At 28.9% G+C, this 25,687-nt stretch overlaps 2 protein-coding genes across 2 annotated transcripts; both read right to left on the bottom strand.

Moving 5' to 3' along the window:
• Positions 1–6,596: 6,596 nt before the first annotated feature.
• LOC123275427 lies at positions 6,597–16,332 on the bottom strand. The gene is made up of 4 exons (XM_044743545.1): positions 15,373–16,332; positions 8,410–8,541; positions 8,161–8,325; positions 6,597–6,684 (listed from the first exon to the last, which is right to left on the bottom strand). Exons 1-4 carry the CDS (start codon positions 15,373–15,375, stop codon positions 6,619–6,621), a joined length of 366 nt encoding a protein of 121 aa, XP_044599480.1. The 5' UTR covers positions 15,376–16,332; the 3' UTR covers positions 6,597–6,618.
• Positions 16,333–19,652: 3,320 nt separating this feature from the next.
• On the bottom strand, positions 19,653–20,520 carry LOC123275026. Its single transcript, XM_044742899.1, has 4 exons — positions 20,412–20,520; positions 20,114–20,266; positions 19,845–20,019; positions 19,653–19,726 (listed from the first exon to the last, which is right to left on the bottom strand). The coding sequence occupies exons 1-4, from the start codon at positions 20,472–20,474 to the stop codon at positions 19,653–19,655; spliced, it is 465 nt and encodes a 154-aa protein (XP_044598834.1). The 5' UTR covers positions 20,475–20,520.
• Between the last annotated feature and the right edge of the window lie 5,167 nt (positions 20,521–25,687).

The raw sequence follows: 25,687 nt of genomic DNA, 5'->3' as shown, positions 1-25,687 counted from the left end.
AAATACTTAGAGTACAAAAGAAATGGTGTCTATCCTGAGCGTGGTGCTGATTATCTCGCACTTTGCTCCAGTGCTAACATGCTCACCCTTGAAGAGAGGAGGACATGTGCAGCAGTGCTTTTTGTAGTTGGTGTTATCAAGGGTAAGATATATTGCCCGAGCTTTCTGGGACTTCTTCCTTTTGATTCACCTCTACGGAATCTGCGATCAACAGACCCTTTTCGCTGTCCACTTGCCAGGTCAGCTTTTGAACAGTCATCACCATTGTATAGACTAATAAATATTTGTAATTATATTGCGGCTAACAATAATTTAGCTGACTTTGATCTCCTTGATTTCAGTTATCCGATCACTGCCAACTGCATCAGTAATATTGTACAATCGTTACGCAGCATTACATAAAACTACTTAATTAATAATGTCAGTTACTTCTCTCTTTCATTTGTATTCATTCTTTTTTTTTAGATTACTTTCTTTGTTATTTACTCTGTAACCTTCATATAATTATGTAATTGTGTAACCCTGTTAATGGCCCATTGGGCTGTTGGGTTTAAAAATAGGAAATAAATAAATAAATAAATAAAATAAAAAAACAGTTTCACTGTAAAAAATTGCGCCAAGTCCACGTTCATAAGACTATTAAGAAAAAAAAATTTGTTTTTCTTTACAAAATATATAAAATAAAAATTAAAAATCAAGTAACCGATATGATTGTTTATGACTTTGGGAAATTAAAAAATTTTGTTATAAATTTAAAAATTAAGAAAAATTTTGGAACGTACTTGGTGTGCGTCATTGTGCATTTCAATTTTTTTAAATTTTGCAACCGCGCACACTAAATACGTTCCAAACTTTTTTTTTAATTTTTAAATTTGTAACAAAATTTTTTTCATTTCCGAAAATCATAAACAATCATATCGGTTACTTGGATTTTTTAATTTTTTTATTTTATATATTTTTGTAAAGAAAAAAACAAATTTTTTTTTCTTAATAGTCTTATGAACGTGGACTTGACGCGATTTTTTTACAGTGAAACTGTTTTTGTTCGGATACGAGATACAAACGTTCAGGAGCATCACTTATTGTATCGTAATTTTAATTCCAGATACTGAAAAAAGAAGGGGTGAAATATAAGGTACATGTAAAAATAAAAACAGCCAGACATGCGTGGTACGTATACATCCATATATCCATGTCTTCCCTGAGTTGAATCATTAATAACGTTTCCTTAAATTATGACTATCTTATCTCCCGTTACTTATGAACCACAGCTTATATTTATGTCAAGTGGTTGTGAAGGTGAAGCCTTTTGGTATCCTCAGCAACCGGATTACTGATCAAATAAAAAAATTTCATTTTTATTCTTTCGCGTCTTCCGTATTAGTCGTATTCAAATTAATTGCAAAAGATACAATGAAAGTACTTACTCACTGATGCTTTTTTCAAATAAGCAATTTTTTTGAAAAATTAAATAATTCGCTCGTTTCATTTCTATTGTAATTTTTTAAAAACTGTTCAAGAACGTCGTCACTTACTATATATTAGTCAATAATAATGGTCAGGACTTCGAAATTTTTGAGATAACTTAGACATGGCAGTTGATTAGAATTTAAAGCTAAAAGTTGTTTTAAAGCTAAATATAATTTTTTTTACTTAAGAAAAATTTAGGAAGGAATCTTTTTATATGGTTCAATTAAATTTTTTTTGTGTAAATTCTTAGTCAATTAATGAAAGTTCATTATCTTCAGTTATATGAAAAAAACAATAGGTGTTGCAACAGAATGCAGTTCTGTGGGAGCTACAGGATTTCCATGGTGCAGCAAAAGGACTGATCCTGTGAGAGCAACATAATAAAATCCTGTTGCAGCGACAGGGTTTTTCTTGTAGGGCTACAAGATAAAAATTTTAAATAACGTTCATTTTCGGCAATTTCACACTGTATTCAGTAAGGAATGAAAAAATTGGCATTGTAAGTCATTTCGAATTATAATAATTTGATTAGAGCGTATAAAAATGTTCTTAGCAATCTACGTAAGGATAATCAAAAAGTATGATATTAGATAAAAATTTTTTTTTACTTTAGTGTTTTCAGGATTAAATATGTCTCCAAAATTTGAAATTTTTTCAAATTTTGAATTTTTCTGAAAATTTGAATTTTGCTTTTCAAATTTTAATTTTTTTGTCTCTTCAAAAATTAAGTTTTTTACAAATTTGTTTTTTCAATTTGGATAAATTATGGATATATCGAGGATTTTATTATGTTGCTTCCATAGGATCAGTTTTGTTGCTGCACCAAGAAAATCCTGTTGCTCCTACAGGACTCTATTCTATTGTAGCACCTATTTTTTTTTCTGTTGAGCTGAAGATAATGAACTTTTATTAATTGACCAAACATTTACATATAAAAAAGGTTAAATTAAACTATATAAAAATTTTCCTTCCTAAATTTTACTTAAGTAAAAAAAAATTATTTTTATTGATTCAAAAAAATTTAACTGCTTACTACAAAAAAATTTTTACATGCGAGTAAATTTATTTTCTCAAAAAAATTGTCATAAGAAAAATTATCATTTGCTGAAGACTGATGAAATAAGTCTCGGCATTATTTTTTTCTTTTCATCCTAATATACATTAATTGCATCTAAGTTTAAAAATATTTAGAAGATCATGTGACAATAAATAGGATGATGAACAAAGTTATTATTTTTCACACTTCTGAATGAAATAGCAACGATAATTGACAACCCTTCTCAAAAATATCAGGTAGAAAATACCGTAATTATTATTTTTCCAGTTGTTTGTAAATAGTCATTTGCCTGCGTCACGTTCAAGTAATGACATGCTGGCATGTTGAAAGTTTGGTTTTGTTAATGACAGCTTTCATTCACCTCGGTGATATCCATGACCATTCAGGTATATTTACATATCCAAACAGTGGTAGTGCTGTTGGTACCACTCGTTTACAGGTTTTTCGGATGATTGTTGGAAGCAGTGTATGCAAATGCATGCCATTAACACTTCATTATTACCGTGACTGACTTTCTGGCTTTCACGTCAATCCTCAACACAGGAATAATGTGCCCAGCAGGAATTGCTCCTCATTTTGTTCACCTTAAAAGCGTAACCATCTTGGAAAAATATTTGCTAGGTATTTCGAGGGGCTGCCTATTTGTTATTCATAAAATAGATAAGTCAAGTAGGTATAGAAAAATAGATTTTCCACTTATATTTTTCACAGTAATTTTAACTATCTAATAAGTCTGTAATTCAATGAATTATTACAATAAAAATAATTTTAAATGTTTTCTATAATTCAAAATTTATTCGAAGAATTAATTGATATTTTTATTAACCTTTGATGATTTTATTGCAGTGATTAGTAAATAATAAGAAGTTATGATTATCATTAATTCTTGATACATCAAGTTGAAAATTAATAATTCCAACACTGAAAAAAAAAAAAAAAGTAATAATAACAATAACAAAAACGTGATCAAAAGAATCACTAATCATAAAAATCATTTTTAAGGATTTCATAGTTTTAATCAAATAGAAAAGTCATTAAACTAAATAAACTTTGCTTGAATTGAGAGATGTTTCTTAGTTCAAGGACTTTTCTACTTGATTCATGACAATGAAATCTTCCATAGTGATTTTCTTATAGTTTAAAATTTTTATTCTAGAACGATTTTTGGAATTTGATTTGCTTTTATTTATTTATTATGCCAAGGCGAATTGCCAGGTGGCAAGTTTTAACAATATATTTTATGAAGGTATGATAGTTTGATAAAATAATATTTTTACATGTAAACAAAATTTAGTTTCATAGAATAATTTGAGTACTAATGAACAATAATAATAATAAAACTTAAAAGAAAAATTATAACAACATTAAAAATTAAATTATAATTACATAGATTTAATTTAGATGGATTTCAACTATAATTATACAATAGTGAAAGTAATTTAATTTTAAGGACTTTTAGTAATTAAAATTGAGCTTAAACAAATAGTCAAATATTTTACTTTTAAAAACTTTCTAAGCTACTTACATCAATGACGTTTAGAGGCAAGCTGTGTCAGAGACGTATTGCAGTAACTACGAATTATTTTAATTTTTCTAAATAATGGTAATTAAAATTATAAGCGAATCGAATTTTTTTTTTTTGGTTGTATGTAAACTATCGATAAAAAATAAGATGTCTGGCGATTAAAGCTATAATTAACTTGTAAAATAGTTTCTTATTAGTTGTTAATTCATATATTATATAGTACTTTGTAACTAATTACATAATTACTTGAAAATGCTTATAGTTAATAATCAACACTTTTAGATGATAATAATTATATATTAGCGATTTTGATAATATTCTGTTGTCCATGGAGAAACAAGCAGAAACTGTCAAGATCAATTATTTCATGTTATAAAAGTCTCACGCACTAGCTTTATGTAGTCTTTAGGCGTGTGCAGTAATGAGGTTCTAACCTTGTTATTAAATGAAAAAAAAGAGGGAGCAAATAATGAAACCAACAAGTGCAATGCACCAATCTCTTGAGTGTTCTAGATTGAAAAGATAAAACACTAACATCCATTACTCGTCCACACACAACCACGTTTGTTTTTTTCATATTTACCATATCATGCATGAATCGCTGTTTATAAACATATATATTGCTAAAAATTTCAAAGTGCCGCAGGATAAATAGCAAGAGTATCTGCTAACAAGATATGACTACGTTGATGTAAAGCACCTATCTGATCAAAGTTGGAATGTTATCGGCGATTCATGACAATTATGAGATTAAAGCATTTTTTAGATGGAGACAAGTCTGCTTTTGAACAAAGATCCTTAACATTACTAAATTTGATTTTGCTTGTAACATGAATATAAAATTCACTTGAACGGAAAATATTCACTTTAGAATTAGTCTGTAGTAGTGTAGTTTAATATATTTTATAGTATTAATATTGTTTTCAACAGAAAATATTACATTAGTAAGCTGGCATAGCTTATTAATAATTATCGTGGTCAAAGCCACAGATATAAATTACTAGATTTTATTAGCAGTTAGTACTTCATTAAATGTTTTATTCCATTTATTTTTGTGTTATCCACTCAATGTCAGAGCTTTAAATTTGATTGCAGACTCGAAGAACGACACAGCTTTCACCAGGAGATTCACGGCCTGCTAACTGACGTTCTCTTGCTCTTCCACTGATTAATATCCAGATCCTCTTCAAGAGATAGTTCTTGTTTGGATGAAGCAATTCCAGCCGGTTTTTTAGACAATATCGCGCGCCAGCACAATCTCTTCAGGGGTATGTACGTGGGATAAGCGTTTAACACTACTTTGAACGCGAAACACTACCATACCATAAGTTACCTTTTATAACCGCATAAATTATCTGAATTTTTTTTTTTTAACTTACTGTCAATTATCTACATCCTTGCTTTATGTATTCCGATTAAAAAGAGGGTTTTAATTTCAACCCTTAAGTACACCATGAAATATGGACAAGATTGTTTATTCTGACACAGTAAATATTTTATTAATACAGCAATAATCTTCATTAGAATTTTCTCAACTTGGACAGTGATGATGTTGCCCAAATTTTGATTTAATCAATAGTAAATTTAAAACCACCGATCAGAAAAGCTAATTTAATTCAAGAATTTCTTAATCGAAGTGAATTTTCAAGTGAAATTAATTGTTAAATGAAATTAGCACATTATTTTGAACGATATTGTGTCATTCAAATGTTAAAAAAAAAACTACCAAAAAGTGAAAAGCTCAAAACTCAATTAAAATTACAACTTTTTAAGATCGTTTCGTAGTTAATCTAAATATCTTAAAGATATATTTATAATCAATTACTAATTTTCATTTCAATGAAAAATTCTATGAAGGTTGATTAACCCTGTAAGCCTTCTTGCGTATATACTGAAATAAAATTAACTTGACGGAAGAGACAAATTCTTGAATTTAGAAAATCATTTTAAAGAGTGTCACTATCTTGAATCAAAACGAAAAATTCTTGAATCAAGTAGAATTTATTTATAATCCAAAAAAAATTTCGCAGTTCAAGACTCTTTTACTTAAATTAAGACGATGAAGCTCTTTGATATGATTTTTTTGGTTCAATAATTTTTTTCTTGAGTCAAGTTATTTGTTTTTCAGTGTATATGTTATTATATTTAAAGATTGTATAAGTATATGTACTGTATGCAACTGTATGTAGGTTTTCAGAAGTATAATATATTTTTTGAATCATCAATTTACTTGTTCCGTACTTTTACGGTACACAAAGCATTCTGAAGAAAAAATTTATTGCTTATGTTTTAACGTGTGAGGCTTAGTCATCGTAACCTATTGTTATTTTTTATACATAATACTTCTTTCGATACATCAATAAAAATTTATTATTTTAACACTTATAACTACAAAATAAATAAAATTTGTATAACAAAGAGTCTTTTTTATCTAATGAACTTTATTTGTGAATAAAAGTATCTTAAAAAATCATTTAGTTATTGTATTTTAGTAAAAGATCAAATAAAAAAACTTATTATCGCAAACACATATTAGCGATTAAATTTGTGGATAATTTCAAGAAGTTCATAACTTCCATACATCAACGGTAAATAGGAGACCCGCAGCATTTGGCTTGGCAATGATGTTAACCTAAATAAATTAAATCTCTTTTATAAAATCTAATCGCTAATAGATCACTCTAACTTCTTAACTTTACTATAATGGAAGCATAACCAAATTTTTTTCTTAGAATTGATTTCTCTTCGAAGCAAGTTTGGGGACCTAATTTTTTTTTTTAATTCTCTTTGTTTTCGAAACTTTTGAGATCATAGCAACAATTTTATACAATGGAACAGAAGTTATGTAGGGGCGATGGAATTCAGGCTCCTGAAGATACGGCTGCCTCCTTATAAGGTTCATAAATTGAAGTATAGTTGATAAATATTTGCAGTTTTTAAAATGGGATGCTGTAATCGGATGCGACGGTCTGGCATAGAGTCGAAATTTCGAATTATGAAAACGAACACAATAAAACTTCTTCATTTTCTAAATCATAAATACCGATTAAAAAAAATATATTGTCTATTATTTTAGTGAATAATAAATGATTTTATTGATTCAATTTAGGATGAATTTTTTATTCGTTTTCCAGTCAGCAAACAAAAGAAAGATTTCTCTTCATAAGTTACGAAAAATAAACATGAAAATGTAAACAAATTTTAATTAATTGATTAATATAATTGAAAAAAATTGACGTTAATAAAATTCTTTGAGAATAAATTAGGTGTCATTACATTTTGAAAAAAATTATAAAAACATACATTTCTTTGAATAAATATCAACATTTTTTGTTATTTTTAGAATGATTCATTAAATATATTTCCGTGTAGTTACTCTCTTATTTTTATTTTCTCTCTAGTGAATTTTGTTTTCTGAATAATCAAGGTTAAACTATAGTTTTATTTTTAAATACATTTTATATACTAATATAATATATACATAACTACATTCCAGCTTTTAAATTATAAAATATAACATCATTCTAATCAGCAAATCATCTAACTCATATTTAGAAAATCTAGCATTTATACAAAAAAAACAAAAAAAAAAACAGTAAATTTTTAAATTTTATTCTATCGATACTGAGAATAAAATTTTTTTTCAAAATATCGATATCTATTTCCACGATTAAAAGCAAACAATTAAATACCTTTAATTAAGTTTTATAGAAATTCTTTCAATTAATTCGGCCAATTCTTCAGACAAAAAAGAATTTTTCAGAAAAAATATACATTAATGGAAACGTTCTGGTGAAGTTAGACAATTTCCTATTTAAAATGTCGATAAAGTATTTAATAATACTACTTTATAATTAACAACAAACAGTTGTATAAAAAACTGATGGTAAAACAGTTGCAGTAGACCGTCTTATACCAGCTGATACTAATCTTAATCCAATGTTTACGGACTACAATCTATAATTTAGTAATAAATGAATACAACTGAAATTTTCTTGATGAATGTAAACATTGCTTTCAAAGATGTTTGGATAATCAAAAAGTTGAGTTTACTGAATATGTTAAAATTGTCCAAAATTAACAAAAAAGTGAAGAATGTAGAAAATACCTGAATGATTACTGAAAGCCGGGTAGCTGATTCTACGTAAGGTTTACCACACTGACTCACGTGGTGTAATGAAACAGCAAGATGGCCGCATAACTTGTGATTGGGCGTGGCCGGATCCAATCCGACGATTTTTTTCTCTTTTTTCCGACTCTCATTTTCGCTAATCTAAATGTCATTATTATCACTTTAATCACTCACGTGTTATCACTTAGAAATTAATAATAAAGTATAAAATGTTCTAAATCACACAAAAACATCGGATTGCGATGTGAGGTCTGTCTCAACACAACAGCCATCTTTCTGTTCCCCTCCACCGAATATGGACCAGCTGGTGATCTCGAACCGTTGCCGCGCCTCGCTGCGGATGTTATCTTCCAAGCTCTGTAATTTTTAATTATTGATTGAGTTATTTCGCTGTATATTCAATTAAAATTATAATTATTAATATTGTGACAAGAAATTTAAATTCAGAAAAATTTATACTGTAAAACAAAGCTTGTAAAATGTTGTTTAAGTTACTCTTACATATATATAGACATTACGGAGACAGAGCACGCTATACGCAGTTGCTGAGTGTGTGTATTGATTATTTTTTACTGCTGATGAACAACTTCTTTTTATTTTTTTATTTTATTGCGGAATTTTTTCAAAAAATTTTCAGTGATGTGAAATGAACTGTAAATATTACTCTTTTTTTATTTGTTTTGAAAAATTTTGATGAAAAAGTCAAGGGTCAATCAAACTAATGAAGATGAATTATCATAAGAGTAATTAAATTAAAAATTAGTAGTTTCATTTGTTGATTAATTAAGCCGCTTTCATATTCATTTAATTATTGTAAGTTGAACCCATCTCCTAATTGAGTTTTGAGTTGAAAGATTTATTCTAAGCTCTTATATCATTCTGATGATTATGATTATGATGATGATGACATCCGGAATCTTAGTTGGCGGGTATATATAATAAAAAAAGGAAGAAAAAAAGCTAAAATCAAAGCGACGTCTTTTGGGTGTTGACCACATGAAGCAAGTTAAAAATATCTTTGGGTAAGTGAACAAGCTAAAGCAGTATTGAGTAGTTTGCGAGTTTAAAAGCACGCAAGAGGAAGAGAGCCGGCCGGCATCGAGTCGGCTTACTTTCTTGATAAAAGCGACGAATAAGAGATGCATGGAAGTCAAGAGAGTCGGCGCCGAACAAAATTGGAGGGGACAAACGACGGCCATCTTGCCACCAATTTTGGCTCTCTCTCGTGTTCATGTTTACCAAAGTTTCTCTGTAGCTCTGTCGCATTTGCGCCTGCGTGTCCTGGCTCTTCTGCAGTCTGTTTTTGTTTTTGTCTTTTCTTGCATTTTTGCCTTTTTTTTTTTTTATTTCTTCCTTCGTTTCTTAAAGCCTTTGACACGCACCGCCATTCGATTTTAAATTTTTTCGAGACTTATTCCTGAGAGGTTTTTAGGTTAAAATTTTTTATACTAACAAAAAAGTAAAAAGCTTGGGAGAGGATTTTTCTCAACTATTTTGTATGAATTAAAACAAATTCTCAACTATTTTTGGTAGTTAGTTTTCATTTGTAGTAACGGATTTAAGAATAATAGTTAGAAAATTTATTTCAGATAATTTGTTCAAATTTATGAAGTAAATATAAATAATTGCTGCAATTTATTAACAGAGGAAATAAGAAACAAATTACAAGATTAGAAATCTATTAGAACAAGAAGTTTTCACAGAATTTAAAAAACAATTGATAAATTTTAGTTTCTGTTGCAAAATATTTTTCAAAATCGTAATCAGAATTTTTTTTTTGTTTTTTATTTTTGAAGATCAAAAAAATCGTTTCATGACATAAAAAATAATCAAATAACTTCTGAATAATAGATTAAAGCCTATTTTTGCCATGATCCTGATAAGATCACCTTCCACAGTTAAATTTTTATTTTATCGCAGCGTTTATTACCTTCATATCAAGACAGAAAAAACAAATGTTTGAGTAAAGAAAAAAAAACATATTTTGACTTAAAAAATTTTTACTAAAGTTTAGGAAATAATCGGTTTTTCAAATTTTTTAAATACCAAAAATACTACTTTTTGTCACCTTCAAAATGTTAAGATCTAGTTTATGTCTGTAAAAATAAGCATTAATATTAATGATAAAATTAGCTTAAAAACACTTTTTTATGTTAAATATTTTTATTCATTTTTTTTTTCATCTATAATTTTTTGAAAAAATTAATTTTATTGGAATTCAAAGTTATTTTATTAATTCTTACGCGAGGATAGAAAATATACCTTTTATTCTGGCTTCCAGATGGCATATTTTACTAAATTTAATTATCATTCATTAGTTATAAATTTAAATAAATATTATTAACCTATACTGTTAAAAAATAAAATTCGGATTATATTGAAATTAAGAAAGGGGTGAAAAAAAAAATGAAATTTATCAGCCTGCAATAACGAAATTCATGAAATTAGATCATAAAGCAAAATGTATATGATATAACAATTGGGTTCAATAGAAAAAAAATTACATTAAAAATAAATTGAACAGTAAAAAAAATTATTGATTGATTAAATATCATAACTTGTTTGAATAACCTAAAATAATTAGTAATTAAAACTTTAATTATATTTAGAATCTAACTCAAGTAATGTTTGTTAAGCTGACAAATAATCTATTAACTGACAAACCAGCGAATATGAGCAAATTTTAGCGTTTTTACTGAGCTGAGTTTATCGCGTCAAGCTAGTAAAAAAGGTGATAACGTCCTTGCATTCCCATGCGACGGAACTTCATTACTATTACAAATGTTTAAACAAAATGTTATGCAGATTATCCTTTGTACTAATTATCATTGCTGACAACATTTTTATTTAAAAGTTAATTATTTGACCTTTAGCAGAAGTGTTTATGCTAATAATAAGTAATTGCTACAAGACATAAATTTTTTATTCAACACATAATACCTTTCGTTATGTTTCTAAGCAAACCATAAATTATTTATGATTTAAAAGTGTTGTTATTACTCGATAAACTATTATTAATCGTCTCTAATCAGTTTGCAAATGTTCAATAATTCACAGTTAATGATAAAATATTCAATTTTACATAGTTAACACAAGTGTTGCTCGAATTAATTTAGTTGCTAACAACGAGATAATAGGATATCACCCTTTACTTTAGCTAAAGCTTGTAATCGACACTGTATATAAGTATGACAAGTAATGAAACTTCTGACTTTTTTGACCTTTTCACGATAAACTTTAAGACCTTCCTGACATTTTATACCTCTTTTATCAAGTTATGATTTATATAATATATTTAATCAATTTATAGTCATGTTTTTAGACATTTTTACTTATTAAATAGTAACTTTATTGATAAATAATATATTAACGATTTATCACTATCAGTATAATTATTATTAGTCTGAGATCAGAAAAAAATCGGCATATATACTTATCGATGCACGTACATACACAGTAATTAAACAAAACACTTACGAGAATAACATGATATGTGTATGTAGACGAACGATATATAACAAGGTAGAACACACAGTAATAAAATTTATCCATTCCGCAGTACGAGAATGATAAAGAACAAGACAGATAGTACACTGCAGTAAATTGGATCCGATGATATATCGGTTATGAGCCACAACTAATTTTGAAAGTACTTCTTGTAATTGATAGAAATACAGTTAATTAAACTCTAAAGATATGTGCTGCGATCATGATCATAATATTCAATTTTCTTTCATTATATATTGGGGTCGTGCGAATATATCGACTCATTTTTTTTTAGTTTTTTTATAGAAACATGTTAGCTTATTATTTTTAGAGCTTTCGTGAAACATCAGCTCGATAAAAAAATTTTAAGGGTCGCTCATGGTTAATAAAGTACCCAAAATTATAAAAAATTTAATTTTTTTTTCGTTATTTTATTAATTTCTATAGATTGGAAATAATAAAGATCGAAAATTTCGAATCAGTATTTTATTTTTAGAAGTGATATTTTTGCCAATTTCAAATTAATACACACCAATTAATTTGGTTGAAGTGTAACAATTACCAACCAACCAAAATTAATCTTAAGAATTTCATTTTGTCAAGTTTAGCAGAAAAAATACTTGAATCCAGTAAACGTATTTTAAAAAAAATTTTACATTCTATAACTTTTAATTGCCTAATTCTTTAAAATAATTTTCTTAGTTTAATATTTTTCCTCTTTAATGAAGTTAATTTTTTTCGAGTGAGTTTGAGGCGTTTTTTTGAATAAAATGTGATAACTTACACAAATTTCATAAGAATAAAAAAAAAATGAAAGATTATATGAAGCAATCAATTTCGTATAGGGTGCCAGATGAATATTAATCGATCAGAAGCAATTTATGGAGTGTACTTTTTTGAATGCCAAGACAAATTTTTATCAATCTAAAAATCAAAACATTGACTTAAAATTTAAAATATTAAGAAAAAAACATAAAATATTTATTTATGCCACCCCAACATGTACACAGTAAAAAATTTTGCGTCATTGCGTCAAAAAATTTTGTGTTAAAAATTTTTGTGTTAAAAATTTAACACTTTTTTGTGTAAATTTAACATTTATTGTGTTAAATTAACACAGAAAAATGTTGAATTAACACAAAAAAGTGTTAAATATTTAACACAAAATTTTTTGACGCAATGACGCAAAATTTTTTACTGTGTATGAAAAAAAGAATGGAATTTATACTCATACATATTTTTCTTTATCACATCCGTCAAATAGTTAATACACAACTGTCAGATAAAAAGTTTAATCGAAAATAAAAAAAGGTAAAAGCAAATGTATCTAAAAAGACGTTAAAATAAATTCAAGTTAAAAGTAAATATATAAACAGAAAATGAAAGAAAGAAAAGAAGATATAACTTTTGTAAAAAAAAAAAATAAAAAAGGGAATTTTCAAAGACATTATTTTGTTTTTCGTTTTTTATCTTTCTATTTCTCCATTAACCCTGGACCCTCTTGGAAGACTTACTGCATATTGATCTCATCGATCTTGCCCCACCTGGGTTGTCGCAATGACGTTACTCCTTCTTGTATTAACCCTCTACTCTCTACTCTCTACTCTTTACTCTATACTCTATACTTTTGACTCTGTACTCGTTGTGGTTGTCGACGTCGTGGTCGTCGTCGTCGTTGAAGTCGTAGCTGTTGTCGTCGCGACTAAAATCGAGAGAGCCGTCGCGTGTCGAAGAATCGAGTCGGCGAGATGTCTCTTGCCCCTCTTAAACCACTCAACGCGAACCCACGCACACGAGATAGCTTTGTCCAGGATAATACAAACTTATCAACAAACTCTAATACAACTATAACCGTCAGGAGAGACTTTCGTGCTCTATATGTATCTTAAGACTATAAAACGCATAAAATATAAAATAACTATCTAGTTCCACGCGCGTCAAGTGCACAACAAACCAGCTTTAAGTTGTTTAATTTTTTTTTTATTATTATTTTTTCAATTTATATTTTTGTTGAGGTTTTTATTATTTTCTCGCTTTCTCACTTTGCCTGTTTCGTCTCACGTGTGACGGCAGTCTAATAAAAAGTAGCCTTTGTTTGATAGCCGACTAAATCGGCATGCCAACCCTCTAATGCGTCATTACTGTCGGTCTTTATGGCCGTCTCGTATCATTTCACTTAGGTATATTGATATGGCAACGAGTTCCCGACCTCGTCCAACGCGAAGCCGCATACACTTCCTTTACTCTGTGAATGTACCCAACTGAACCGGCACCTGAGAATCGCTTCACCGTCGGCAAAAAACTCCAAAAATTTTTACTTTTTGGTCGATCATTTTTTAATTAATTGATCTTATTTTTAATTTATCAATGTAATAATGATTATCTTTTCACGCTGACAAAATATTAACCTAATTAAAAGAGGAAAAAAACTTTAACGAAGAATATTATTTTGAGTGTCTGTGTTAAAGTATCAAGTACAAAATTCTTAACCTTAGAAATTTATTTTTGTTTAAATAAATTTGACTTGATTCCAAAATTTTTCTGCTTGATTCTTCGAAATGATTAAGGATTAATTCTTTTTTTATTGTCGTACAGAAGAAAAAGACTATCGATCCCAAATGAATCAAATTATTTGTCAGGTTTTTCTTAATATTTCTCTATGAAATAGATTTGGTATAACTATAAATACAACAGTCGATTCAAATGATTTGATTAATTGAATAAGATATATTATAATTCTTTTATTGAATTTATCTCAAGTTCTAACTTGTAATTAATATTTATACATGAAAAAATTATATTTAATGTCAATAAGCACAAGAATTTAATGATCATTGATATACTTTGCATAACTTTGAGACTCAATTTGGAGCATATTTATAATTTATTGAATAAAATAAAGTATCAGCAAAATTTTATGCAGTGAATTTTTTTTTATTGCAATGTTTAACCTCTGATCAAATGATAAAATAACTGTACATCGAGAAATAAGTGATATCACTTAATACAAATATGCCTTAAGGTGTAATCGTTTTTCACAGTATTATAATATTTACTATTTGGATTAATCGATCGAATTTTACGTGATATACGGTGATTTGAAAGTCAACTCGATTCAAAATAAAAAAAACTTAAAGAAAATCATATTTTAAAGTACTTTGTCTTGAATTGAGGTAGGGGTAAAGTTTTTGAATTAAGAACTTTTACTTGATTCAAGATAAATGATTTCTTCAGAATAATTTTCTTGGTTAAAAAATTTTTATTCTTGAATTAAATTTATTTTTCTGTCCGAATAGCTGATGATATTATTCACATGATTTATTTTACACTGATAGAAAAACTAAACTTTATTCAAGAAAAAATTTTTTCAGTTAAAAAAATAATTTTAAATCAATTGAATTGTCCTCAATCGAACAAAAAAGTTTTTAAACTAAAAATTTTTTTTGGTTTAAGCAAATTTTAATTGATTTAAGGATCCAATTATTCAAAATTATTTTCTTGTCTTAGTATATTTTCTTCTTCACCAAGTTTATTTTTCTATCAATGTATAATTATTAATTATACTATTGTTGTAATGAAAAATTGAAAAATAAAATTGATCTTCATTAAAAGTTGGAATTAGACTCAAATATCTCACATTTTTTTTCGTATTCAAATAAACAAAACGATGACCTACATAATTCTTTTTTCAACATTGGTTACCATTTTGTTACGAATATCCACATTTTACACTTTCTTTCACTTTAGAAACTAACAAAAATAACGGGTTGAAACACGTCAGAAATTTTTTTCAAAGTTTCGAAACTACAACGTACATTTTTCGGAATCTACTGACTTGTCACATCGCTTACTGAAGTATTGCAAACATCTTTTCCCGTAAAGATCCAAAGAAGAACTAAAACTAAGACTTAAGAGTAATTTAACCCCACTATAACTAGTGTTGTCCCACAACCCGAACAGAAGAACGTCCTTCAAACTAACATATAAACGGATGAAGAAATGCTTTGAGGGTGTAAAAAAAATAAAGGGCCCTAAAAGTAGGTATTTGCGGCAGCAGCGAGGTCACCCAGTCGAAGGAATCAATATTCGGATGGTTTTGTGCACCGACGGACCCAAGTTTTACGATCGGCTCAACGAAGAATTCGTCTCCAACTCTAAAAATTTTTTTTCCCTCAATATACGATACCGAACTATGTTAGGCATACTAGCTCCTGTCCTTTCACTGATTGTAAAATGGGCATAGGGGTCATAAACCGATTTACTGTTGGGAAGCATACTCGGACAATCTGTCACCCCGTTAAAATTTTTCCAACTACCTATCTGTGACCCTCATGTTTTTTACAACCCTTGAGACCTTGTCCTTTATTTTACCTCTGGGTGTAACTTTAAAAGCCGCAGTGTTTCAGGAAACGCGCGAACCTGTCGATTCTTTAAAAATAGCTTTTCGTTCTAGCCTTGAAGGAACCTTGTAGTGACCCCGTGACCAAAGTTTTTTATTAAACTTTTTTAAAAGTATCCCGCCGGGTCAACTTGTCGCTAGATACTCGGGCTTGAAGGGTGCCTCAGGAAATCTTTTACTTAAATTCTCCTTTTTAACTCAACTTAAATTCACGTAATGCGTGACTTGCTCGTAAAAAAGTCCTTTCCCAGGTAACACTAAGTTATTTTTAACTTCCCGCTAAGAAAATCTCAGATTTTCAAAAATCGGGAAGTTATTGGTTTCACCCCGTTTTACAAAAATCGAGTTTTCATCAGATCTCGACGTTCAAGGATCACAGGAAGCTTCCCTGACTATCCCCGCGAGGGTGTCACTATGTCTGTATGTATGTATGTATGTATATGGATGTGTGTGTGTGCGTGTGTGTGTGTGTGTGTGTGTGTGTGTGTGTGTGTGTGTGTGTGTGTGTGTGTGTGTGTGTGTGTGTGTGTGTGTGTGTGTGTGTGTGTGTGTGTGTGTGTGTGTGTGTGTGTGTGAAAGTATGTGAACCGCTTATAACTTTTAAATGGCTCGACCGATTCGATCGCGGTTGGCACCATTCGAAAGGGCTTGACCAAAGTTAGATTTTGAAAATTATTTGGATCGATTCGGACCGATAGATTTCGAAAAATCTAAAAAAAACTGTAAAAAAAAATTTTTTCAATAATGGTTTTTTTGGAATAACTTTCGAACGGCTTTATCGATCAACTCCAAAAATTAATCAGCTCTTAATCTTAAAAACCACGTCGATCGCCGCCAATCCGGTCAAAATCTGTTGATTTGTTCGAGAGATATCGTGCAGGAAAGAAAACCGAAAAAAGTGTTTTTTCGGAATTACTTCGAAATTTCTAGTTTGATCAATTCAAACTTTAAAATTTTTCATAAGGCTTAAAAAACTGCGTCGAATGCCGCCAACCGCGTGAAAATCGGTTCATTCATTCAAAAGTTATTGCGGTTTGAAAACTCAAAAAATAGTGTCTTATCAAATCTCTATCAAACTTTTGAGCTCGAAGAGCTCAAAAGCGTAGGCAAGCAATCTCTTTGAGCTCGGAGAGCTCAAAATAACTTATAAATTGTATTTTTGAGCTCGAAGAGCTTAAAAACGTCATTGTTGCAATTTTAAGCGCCTAAGTATGGAATTAGCGGGAAGTTGCAGGGATGGCCTTCAGGGTCAACCGTTTTCCTAATTTTTTTTTTCAGTGTACTGCCACCTAAAAATGGATTTTGGTTTTAGTTTTCGTGATTTTTTAATGGGTTAATTACACACGTACATAATAAATGACTTGAGTTAAGAAAAAAAACTTTTGGACAGAGACGTTTCTCATAATTTTGGTCAATTTTACTTAATTCGAAAATTTTTCTGCCGTATTCTATAGTTAAGGTACCTCATACCTAAATTTTGATCGAATATCCTTAAACGTAATTTATAATCTGATTTTTTCATGAGGGTAAAAGTACGAATATTTAAAATAATTAACTTACTGCATTGATACTCGTAAGCATAAATTGACAGCAGACAAAAATTGCAAAGCGAAAAGCTGACATTTTAATAAAACTTTTAAACTTGTTGAGTAGTTGCTGTTTTATTTTCTTTTGCAGAAATTTTCGTTCCTAAGGGGAATGAAACTGAGTTTATATTCAATTCTGATCAAGGATCTAGTCGAGTATTGTTTTAAAATCCCCCACCTTTTTGGAATTTGCCAATGAGAAAAATTCATGTAAACGGGCAAGTTATTGGTAATAATAACTTTGAATCAAAAACAGTGGAAGAATAAAAAAATAGATTTCTGAAAGTATCACGTTGAAGCTGATGACATAGCGTTTAATTTGACCTATAAAATTCTCACTTAAAGATTATTTTTATCGATTTTATGAAGGTTGATAGTCGTATTAAACCAGTTTTAGGCAATGTGTTATATCACGTGAGCAGTGGATGTAATAGCACCCACAATCATAAGTGGAGTTTAATGAAACTTGTTATATTTATTTTACTATTAACGATTTCGTAAGTTAACATAATTTTTTGATTAGTTTAGAAATAGCAGAAATTGAAAATTTTCATAATAGCGAAAATCGCGGTTTTTGCGACTATATTTGCAAGTTACTTTTTATTGTGAAGAAACAGTTTACTTCTGAAACATTCACGTTGAAGCTAATGATCTTACAAATGTAAATTGATCTATAATTTTTAATTTTTCGCTATGAAAATCAATGATTTTTACGAAATCGGGAAGTTATCAGTTTCACTTCGGTTTTCGAAAATCGAGTCCTCATTATAGATCTCCACATTTTGAAGTCGTTTCTTAAAAATGTTTTTTTTAACATAATTTCAAAATTTTACGTTGAATTGTTTGATAGGTAATAAATAATCTTTTTGTGCTTGAAAAACTGCGTCAGATGCAGCAAGTCTTATAAAAACGATTGATTCGATCTGACGATATTGTAATTTAAAATTTCGAAAAAAGTCCTATCCAACAACCATAAGATTTTTGAGCTTGAAGTTATGTTTTTGAGTTCACAGTGAATTTTTTGAGCATAATAGAAAATTTTTTGAACATTTTGAGCTCGTACATAGCAGGAAGTTCTAGGGAAGGCCTGCAGGTTCAACCGTTTTCCAGAATTTTTTTTATCTTATAATACATTTGAGAGATTTTATCAAGGTTGTCAATGACTCAAAACAATTTTTGAGTAGGTTTATTAAAATCTGTCTATTAAACTGGTCCTTAACCTTAAAAAACAACGTTAATTGCTAAAAAACTCCATCAAAGTCGGTTAGTTTGTTCGGGAAATATCGTTGACGGAAAATAGAGAAAAGAATGATTTTTTAGAATAAAATCGTATCTTATTGTCAGATCATTTTGCAGTTAAGAAGTAATCTTCCTAAACTTAAAAAACTGCGTCTAATGCTGCAAACGATGGGAATCGTCTTTTTGGCATAACTTTGAAATTTTTTGTCAAATCACTTTGCAAGTGAGAAATAATTTTTTTGTGCTTGAGAAACTATGTTGAATGCCGCAAACTGAATCGACATTGCTAGATTCTCCAACAACTACTAGAAGAGCTCAAAAATATACACAAGTTGTATTTTTGAGCTCGAAAAGAGAAATTTCGTGGTGGAAAATTTCTAAAGCGTTTCGAGTTTGAATACAGCAGGATGTTCCAGGAAAGGCTTGCAGGTCAACCGTTTTTCGAGGTTTTTTTTTGTATTCTCAATGCTAATAAATCCTATAAATTGAAGTCGATTTCATATTACTACAGATTGAAAAATATTTTTTTATTGCTGTTCACAATTACAGATTGTTATTAATGACAATTAATGAATTAATGGATGTAGTATTTTATCAGTCTTCTAAAACGTCTTCATAACATCCAAAATGTCTTATCAATAACACTTAAAAACGACTAAATGTTAAAGACTATGTCTTAAAGTAGAGCGATCCGGTGTATTATGTAAAGAACTTGTAGTCAATAGCATTGAATTGAGGTACTATTGATAAGTTGATAATTAAAAAAATGGTGCGTTAGTACTTGTAGATAAGCATTGAACGAGTAATATCACACTATCCTCTGCAATGTCACCTTATAAAAAAATTCAAAAATACAATCATGTTCAAAAAATGAAAACATCGTGTGAATTTATTAATCATTTTCAATAATAATCACGATTTTGGATTATTTAGAAGAAAAGCACACTTACTTTTAGTGACGCAGTTTCTTATTGCTTCAGACAATCCATCAAACATAGCCTCATCATTTATGCTTACTTTTTGGTCGGATGGCTGCCCTTTGTTCATTTTCAACAACTCAATTTCGCTTATTCCACGGATTGCACTTTCAACAATTTCCCCATTCATTGAGTTGTCACTGTTTATCTATAGCAAAGTTATAAAAAAAAATCATTGCTAATTTTAAATCTATTTCGAATAATGTAAGCATTTTTGAGATTTGTAATCATTTAATACTTACAGCATTTAAGCGTTGGAATATACATGTCATGTAAGCAATTATAATTCTTTGCCCCGCAGTTAAATCAGCAGCGTATCTGCCTTCCATGACATCTGACGCATGGGTAGACTCGAAATATGCTTTTTGAGCAGACTCAATGCTTCTGAGAGGCGTCTGAAAAAATAATTTTTGACAAACCAAGTTTAAAAATAAAAAACCACCAATTTTAAATAATTTTTATCAAACATCTTTAAATGTAATTTATAATTTGACTTTTTCATAAAGATAAAAGTATGAATATTTAAAATAATTGACTTACTGCACTGATACCGGCAAACAGAAATTGAAAGCAGACAAAAATTACCAGATAAAAAGTCGACATTTTATTGAAACTTTTAATACAAGTATTTTTTCTTTTTTATAGAAACATTTGTTCTTTGTAAGAATAAAATTGGGTTTATATACAGTTGTCTTCAACGACAACTATTGTCAAGCATTGTTTCTAATATAACAAAGAAAAACAAATATGGAGTTCATTTGACGTCCTCAAATGACCTTAACATAGATAAACATCATTCAAGTTTTATGTTAATGAGTTTTTTTTCTTTGTTATCATTTTAAAATCTTTAATTATCAATTTGAGTTTTTTGAATCAATTTATAGACGTACAGTTACTTTTTTTTTTTTTTTCAATATTTTTGCACTAAATATAAAAATTTTTGCATATACTTATTTTCATCACATTCAGAAAATTGAAAAATCGCACAGAGAGAAAAAAATAGGCACTATCTCTTATTTTCTTATTGGTATGATTTCTATGTAAGCATAGGACTGTTAATTATAATAATATACTTCCTATGAAATAGTTCCTACGCGAATTATAAGGGGCTTCATTTCGAATGACTTTTTTTTTGTTGACACTGCGAAATAATCTTAAGATATCGTAATAAAGAAAAATCCTTTCAAAATTTGGGTTCTTAATCGTAATTATTAGTACTTCCATACTAAAGTTTTCCCATTTAACTAGCTTGCATTTCAAATCACTTTTTTATATCAATCTCTAATCTTAACTTTGCTGGGTTTTGAGCAATGATAATTTTGAAAATAGTCATTTGTAGTATATTAAACGTTCTTTAAAAGAGCCTCCACTAATCTCACTCTAGTTTGTTCAATGTGAGTTTTATCAGGTCTCAAAAGCAATTTTCAGACTTCTTTCATATATTTTTGAAGATTTTGAGAGAATGGCTCGTCTCACTTTAGTGAAAAATGAAAGCAATAAAGTTGTTAAGAATTTAATTTTCTGAAAAATTGGCTTTTACTTTCATTTCGCAGAAATTTAAAAAACAATGAGAAAAAGGGTTAAAATAAGAAAGTTTAATTTTAAATGAGTTTTGAAATGATTAAAAATTTTGAGTAACCTCTTAAAATTTTTTAAAAGATTGAAAAATCAATATACTATTTTTTTCAGTTTTAATGAACATAAATGTACTTTTGTTTATTTTCATCTATTCATCATACGCAAATAAATCGTTGTCTTCAATTATGAAGCCTGATAATGAAATGAAAACACTTAACAATTTTATCGACCCATTAAACGTTACTTTACTATGTACAGTACTGAAGTTGTAATGTTATCATTGAAATTAAAATATAATATTGTAGATACATTAAATGAAGATATCGTAAATCAATGAAGACTGAGAGAACAAGGTATACGAGTGGTAAAGATCTACCTTGGGTAAAACGCCGTGATAGACTTGATGAAGAACTTATATTATATGGAAAGTTCACAACAGCCATAAAGATCTTGATTCGATCATTTCAGTCTCACTGTTCATACTCGAGGAATTCATTTACTTTTTAGGAAGTTATAGTATTTAATAAAACCATACAACACACATTACTTTTGTACGTGAGAGTATTACATTTTTCACGAAGCTTAACTTTTCTTGTTTTGAATTTAATATCATTTACAATGATTCAACGTTTGGAATACCAACATGACTTTTACAAAACCATGAAGAATTGTAATTGAATTTCAACACACGTTTATCACCGTTTCAAGTAAGTACTTAATTACTTGTTGATCTTCATAACCTTCAATGTAATAAACTACTTTATTGCGATTTGCTCCGCCGATTATTATTGATGTAAATAACTCTATTTTTTATTCAATCTTTTAATCAAAACAAATTTTAATAAATTGTGTATCAAAACTCAGTAAAAAATATTTTCAACATGATTTAAGATGAAAAATGATGTTAGGATATTATCTACACTGATAAATGAGTTAACTTGATTCAAGAAGAAAATCTTGAACCAAAAACATCATTTTGAAAAAAATGTGTTTCTTAAATCAAGAGACAAAGTTCTTGAGCCAAGAATAATTTCTTGGTTTAAGATTTTTTTCTTGAATCAAGTTAAATTTTTTATCGGTGTACAATTATTAAAGTATATTTTGAAATATTTTGTTTTTAAAATGCATAACTCGGTTTTGAAAATATCGAATTTTGGCAATTATTTCTATCCATTTACCAACGATTTCTGTATATATTTATAATCATATTTAAACAAGATAAAAAAAGAAAGTGACGCCGTGTTTTATTTCAATCTTAAAGACGCGCTAAAAATTGGTTCGTGTGGTGGTTGACAGTTGGCGTAAGACAGTGTAAAATTTCCGCTTGTAAAGTGGTCAAGTAATTAAGTATATTATTTGTGGATACAATAATCGTAGAAATAGTTAAATGTCAAAAACTTAAATGTCTAAAGTAAAATTTTTCCTTTTCTTCAATTAATGCATTTTTTACACTTTAATTATTCTATTTCATAAATTTGGAAAGTCAAATTATACAAAATCTGACAATACTCAGAATTTAATACACAACCAGAAGCTCGTAAAATAGTTGCTACTTTAAAAATCTGCATATGAATAGCATGATAAAAATTAAAAATGTTATTAATTGTTTTTATTTTCAAGACGATGTATTTTTTAAGATAAAATGTGTACTTATATAATTCCGAATCACAGAGAATAATCATAGCATGTTCAATCGAACCAATTTTAACGCTTGCAGTTAGATAATAAATAATAATTGTAGAAGTCGTCTCTGATAGACGAATAATATCATCGATGATATTATTAAAGATCTTTAATCATTATAGACTCTTTATCTAATCTGTTAGCCCGAGTCGAAATTCAGACCCCATTTAGAACCTTCTAAAATCGGCCCTATTCCGAAATTAGGGGCTCAAACTAGAGCCTGTTTCCATGTTTAAGTAGGTCCGGTTTTGGTCCCACAAGCGCTACAAATTTTTATTTTCGGCGCTTTAGGGTTCAAAATCGGACCTGATGAAAATAAAAATTAGATCCGATTTTGAACCCCTGAGTCCTCTTTTATTGTTATTTTTTTATTAATTAATTTTTATTTTCCTTAGTTGCCACGACTGGCCCATGCTTGGTTACCAGGATTGTGCCCTAGTCAACTTTCAAGTCTGCCTCATGCACGGAGAAAATAAAACAGCAATGATTACTTTTTCGTACAAATATTAGAAAAATGTTCATAGTCAGTAGTGAGTGCTGTACGAAGCACGACTGGTTAGTGCCAGAACACGACTCAGTAATGTGCAGACGATAGTCAGTAGTTTTTATGTAGTGCTCTCTACTGTCCCAAACATTCTAACCTCATTTTCTTCCAAAGCAGTACTGAGTACTGCACAAAGTAGTAATCAGTGTTATTTTTAACTTCCCGCTACGAAAATCGAAGATTTTCAAAAATCGGGAAGTTATTGTTTTCATCCCGTTTTGCAAAAACCGAGTTTTCATCAGATCTCGACGTTTGAAGGTCACAGGAAGCTTCCCTGACTATCCCCACGAGGTTGTCACGGTGTGTGTGTGTGTGTGTGTGTGTGAAAGTATGTGAACCGCTTATAACCTTTGAACAGCTTGACCGATTTCATCGCGGTTGGTGCCATTCGAAAGGACTTGACCAAACTTAGATTTTGAAAACTATTTGGACAAATTCAGATCAATAGATTTTGAGAAATCTTCAAAAAACTGAAAAAAAAAATTTTTTTCAAATGTGGTTTTTTTGGAATAACTTTTAAACGGCTGGATGGTTCAATTCCAAAAACTAATCAGCTCTCATCATTCTCATAAGCTACATCTATATAATTATAAAGTGTGACGGTTTAATATTTATATAATTTATGTTATTTAATGTTGTGTTTTGATGAAAATTAACTATTTTTTACACATGGTTGTTAATTAAAAAAAAGCAAAAGTCAAGTCCTTATATTACTCTAAACTTTGTACATCATTCTGTGGATTTTCAATATTTTATTATAAATTTTAATATTTAAAATTATTAATATTAAAAATTTAACTGTAAATTATTATATTTTAATTTTTTTAAAGACCATATCAATTTTGACGATATGTAATTGTTTTGGTTGAATAATAAATTTTCAATTTTATCATTTCCTAACAAATATTCGTTAAACAATAAATTTTTACAATAATTTTAAAGAAATTCATTGTGTTGAATCAAGACGAAAAATTCTTGAATCAAATAAAATTCACTTAAACCAATTTAAATTTCTTAGTTTAAGAATTTTTCTCTTTAGATCAAGAAGAACAATTTTTTTAGTTAAAAAATTTAATTTTTTAATTATTAATGGAAATTTTAATTAAATAATTGATAGAAAAATCAATTTTTAATAAATATAATTTTCGTGTCATTTTGAGTTCTCCGAGCTCAAAAATCTGATAGAAGTTTAATAAAACATTATTTTTTGAATTTTTAAACTGCAATAACTTTTGAATGAATGAACCGATTTCTACACGGTTGGCGGCATTCGACGCAGTTTTTGAAGCCTCACAAAATATTTTTCAGTCTAAATTGATCGAACGAAGAATTTCGAAGTAATTCCGAAAAAATACTTTTTTTGGTTTTCTTTCGACAACGATAACTAACTAACGAATCAACTGATTTTGACCGGGCTGGCTGCGATCAACGTGGTTTATTGATGTTAAGAGCTGAGTAGTTTTTAGAATCGATCGGTTAATCCGTTTAAAAGTTATTCCAAAAGAACATTTGAAAAAAAATTTTTTGTAATTTTTTTGAGATTTCTCACTTTTCTCAATTTTTTAATTTCGATAGACATAAAAAAATTCATAAAAATTAATAATAAACAGAACAAATTAATGTCAAATACTTGGCAAAGGACTAAAAAAAAAACGTAAAAACAGAGAAAAACATTAAGGATTTCAACATTTTTGTCTTAATAGGTCTGTTTCCCCCCTCCTTCTCTTACTTAATGATTAATTAACTTTAGATTTTCCATTGAATGGCTAAGGCTAAGTTATAGTCTTGAGCCAAGCCTAGCACACCATTAAATAGCCAGAGCTAGATGAGCCAGTCTTGGTTCAAGTCTGGTTCACCAAAGGAACGGCCGAGACTTTGTCCAGTCTTAGCGCAAGCTTGGCCCCTTCGTTCTACTCTGGGGACTCCTACACAGAGAAAAAGGTTCACTTGAGCCAAGAAAATATTTTTCTTCCTAATTATTTTCTTGAGCGAAAAAAAAATTTATTTTGAC

Source organism: Cotesia glomerata, linkage group LG1 (genome assembly GCF_020080835.1).
Source record: "Cotesia glomerata isolate CgM1 linkage group LG1, MPM_Cglom_v2.3, whole genome shotgun sequence".
Taxonomy (NCBI): domain Eukaryota; kingdom Metazoa; phylum Arthropoda; class Insecta; order Hymenoptera; family Braconidae; genus Cotesia; species Cotesia glomerata.
This window is presented reverse-complemented; position numbering and strand designations above follow the sequence as displayed.